Genomic DNA, 1,847 nt, shown 5'->3' with positions numbered 1-1,847 from the left:
AAGAGTTTAATTATTTTGTGCAGAATAATCTTTATTACCAGCATTTGGCACTGTATACATTACACCAAAAATCCACAAATTGTACACGGACCCAAACGATTTAGACGGTGCCAAATATGAAAACAGCAAGAGCCTTTATAGCAATATTTTTTTAATAAATGCAATAGGGAATGTGGAGAAAAACTAATATATCACAGCTACTGCAGGGGCTACACCTAAAACCAGTTAAGTTACCTTTGATACATAAAACATTTTATTTTAGACAGTGTAAGGGGACAGTTTTCGTAAGTTTTAACCGCCTGTGAATGCGTTTGCTCTCTTATGTGTGTTTGTGCGTGTGCGTACGTGTATGTGCACCCTCACACACACACACACCCCCTCGAGAATCCACGAACACGCCACGAAACAGCGCTATTCAAGTCAGTGCCTTACACAAGTGTCTCACGAGGTCTTTGCTTTGTTTTAATCGTCTTTTATTTTTAGTGTTCTCTAAGAAAAAAAAAAAAAAAAAAGAGTCCTTCTTAGGTACAGAGAATTCGTCCGTGACAGTATCCAGCACTCTCTTACACTGAGGGCAACAGAGTGTTTCCATAAATAGAAAAAAAATGATGGGCATGGAACCATTATCTATATACAATGTAGACAATCGTCCGGGTTTTGGTTTGCACATGTACCCGTTCTTGGGCACGTCTCTTCTTCTTTTTCTGCTTCTGCTCTGTTTTGTTTTACACAGTTATTTGGTCCAAATGGCCAGCCACCAGCACAGGCAGCTGGAAAACCCCAACAGATAGGTAAATATATATATACATATATAAAAAAAAACATAATATTTATAGCGCGGCTGCGTTGGGTGTAGCCCCATCGAGGGGATGGGGGTGGCCCTGTGTCTGTGCTTTGGATTGCTGGCTCAGTGTGGACTGGTTTGAGGAGCGCATCTTGGTGTTAGGCAGTTTATGGTCTTTCTTCCATTTCATGCGCCTGTTCTGAAACCATATTTTGACCTGGCGCTCGGAGAGGCAGAGGGTGTGCGCGATCTCGATGCGTCGCCTCCTGGTCAGGTACCGGTTAAAGTGAAACTCCTTCTCCAGCTCCAGGACCTGCTGTCTGGTGTAGGCAGTGCGAGACCTCTTGGGCTCCCCTCCGTTGTAATTGGGATTGACTGAACGTACACACACACACACACACACACAGAGACACGCACACGCACACGCAGAGGGAAAGAAAGGGAGGGGGGAAAAAAACGATTGAACATAATCATTATATAATAACTTGACACCAGGTTCAAATAAGATACATAACGGCAAGAAAAATTGTTTCAGAGCCCCCACGACAGTGGGGACAATCGAGGAGCAATAAAAAATGGTGATGGGCATTTGGGTTAGAAGAAAAGCTTCAAAGACACATGGCCCAGAGCCACTGCAGGGCAATTAAATTTATGGGGGCTATAATTACTGCCCTAACAGTTTGGCGTCTCGTAAATCTTTTGATAAAGGACCCCGGATACAAAAGGTTTCTCACTTTTATTTATTTATTTTTCTTTTATTAGGAACGCGGAGGGATAAAAAGGAAAAAAAAAAACACACAGGCAAGAACCCGGCCCGGCCCTGGGAGCACCCTCCCCTCTTCCCTCCTCTGCAGGCGCATCCCAGCCTCGCCCTGGCAAGGGCAACTCACCCGTGCTCACATGGATCTTCTTCATCCAGGGGTAGACCACGGGCTCTTTCCCCTTGAGCCCGGGCAGGCTCTTGTCGGGCAGCAGCGGGCAGCCGGGCCCGGTGCCGGCGGCGGCGGCGGGGGCCGCTTCGCAGCGGCGCTGCAGGGCATGGCCCGTCAGCAGCGGCTGCCCC

The 1,847-nt window shown here is 46.9% G+C and overlaps 1 protein-coding gene across 1 annotated transcript in view; it reads right to left on the bottom strand.

The window, feature by feature from the left end:
• Positions 1-830: 830 nt before the first annotated feature.
• The window catches only part of HOXA4 (homeobox A4), a 6,181-nt gene continuing 5,164 nt past the window's right edge, over positions 831-1,847 (bottom strand). The window contains exons 2-3 of the mRNA XM_026089567.1: positions 1,675-1,840; positions 831-1,159 (exon numbers count right to left, since the gene is read on the bottom strand). Coding sequence (XP_025945352.1) covers positions 831-1,159; positions 1,675-1,840 — 495 coding nt within the window. The remainder of the gene's footprint in view (positions 1,160-1,674; positions 1,841-1,847) is intronic.

This window comes from Apteryx rowi, unplaced genomic scaffold (genome assembly GCF_003343035.1).
Source record: "Apteryx rowi isolate R43461 unplaced genomic scaffold, aptRow1 scaffold_820, whole genome shotgun sequence".
Taxonomy (NCBI): domain Eukaryota; kingdom Metazoa; phylum Chordata; class Aves; order Apterygiformes; family Apterygidae; genus Apteryx; species Apteryx rowi.
The sequence above is the reverse complement of the archived record's forward strand: the minus strand, read 5'-3'. Positions and strand labels throughout refer to the sequence as shown.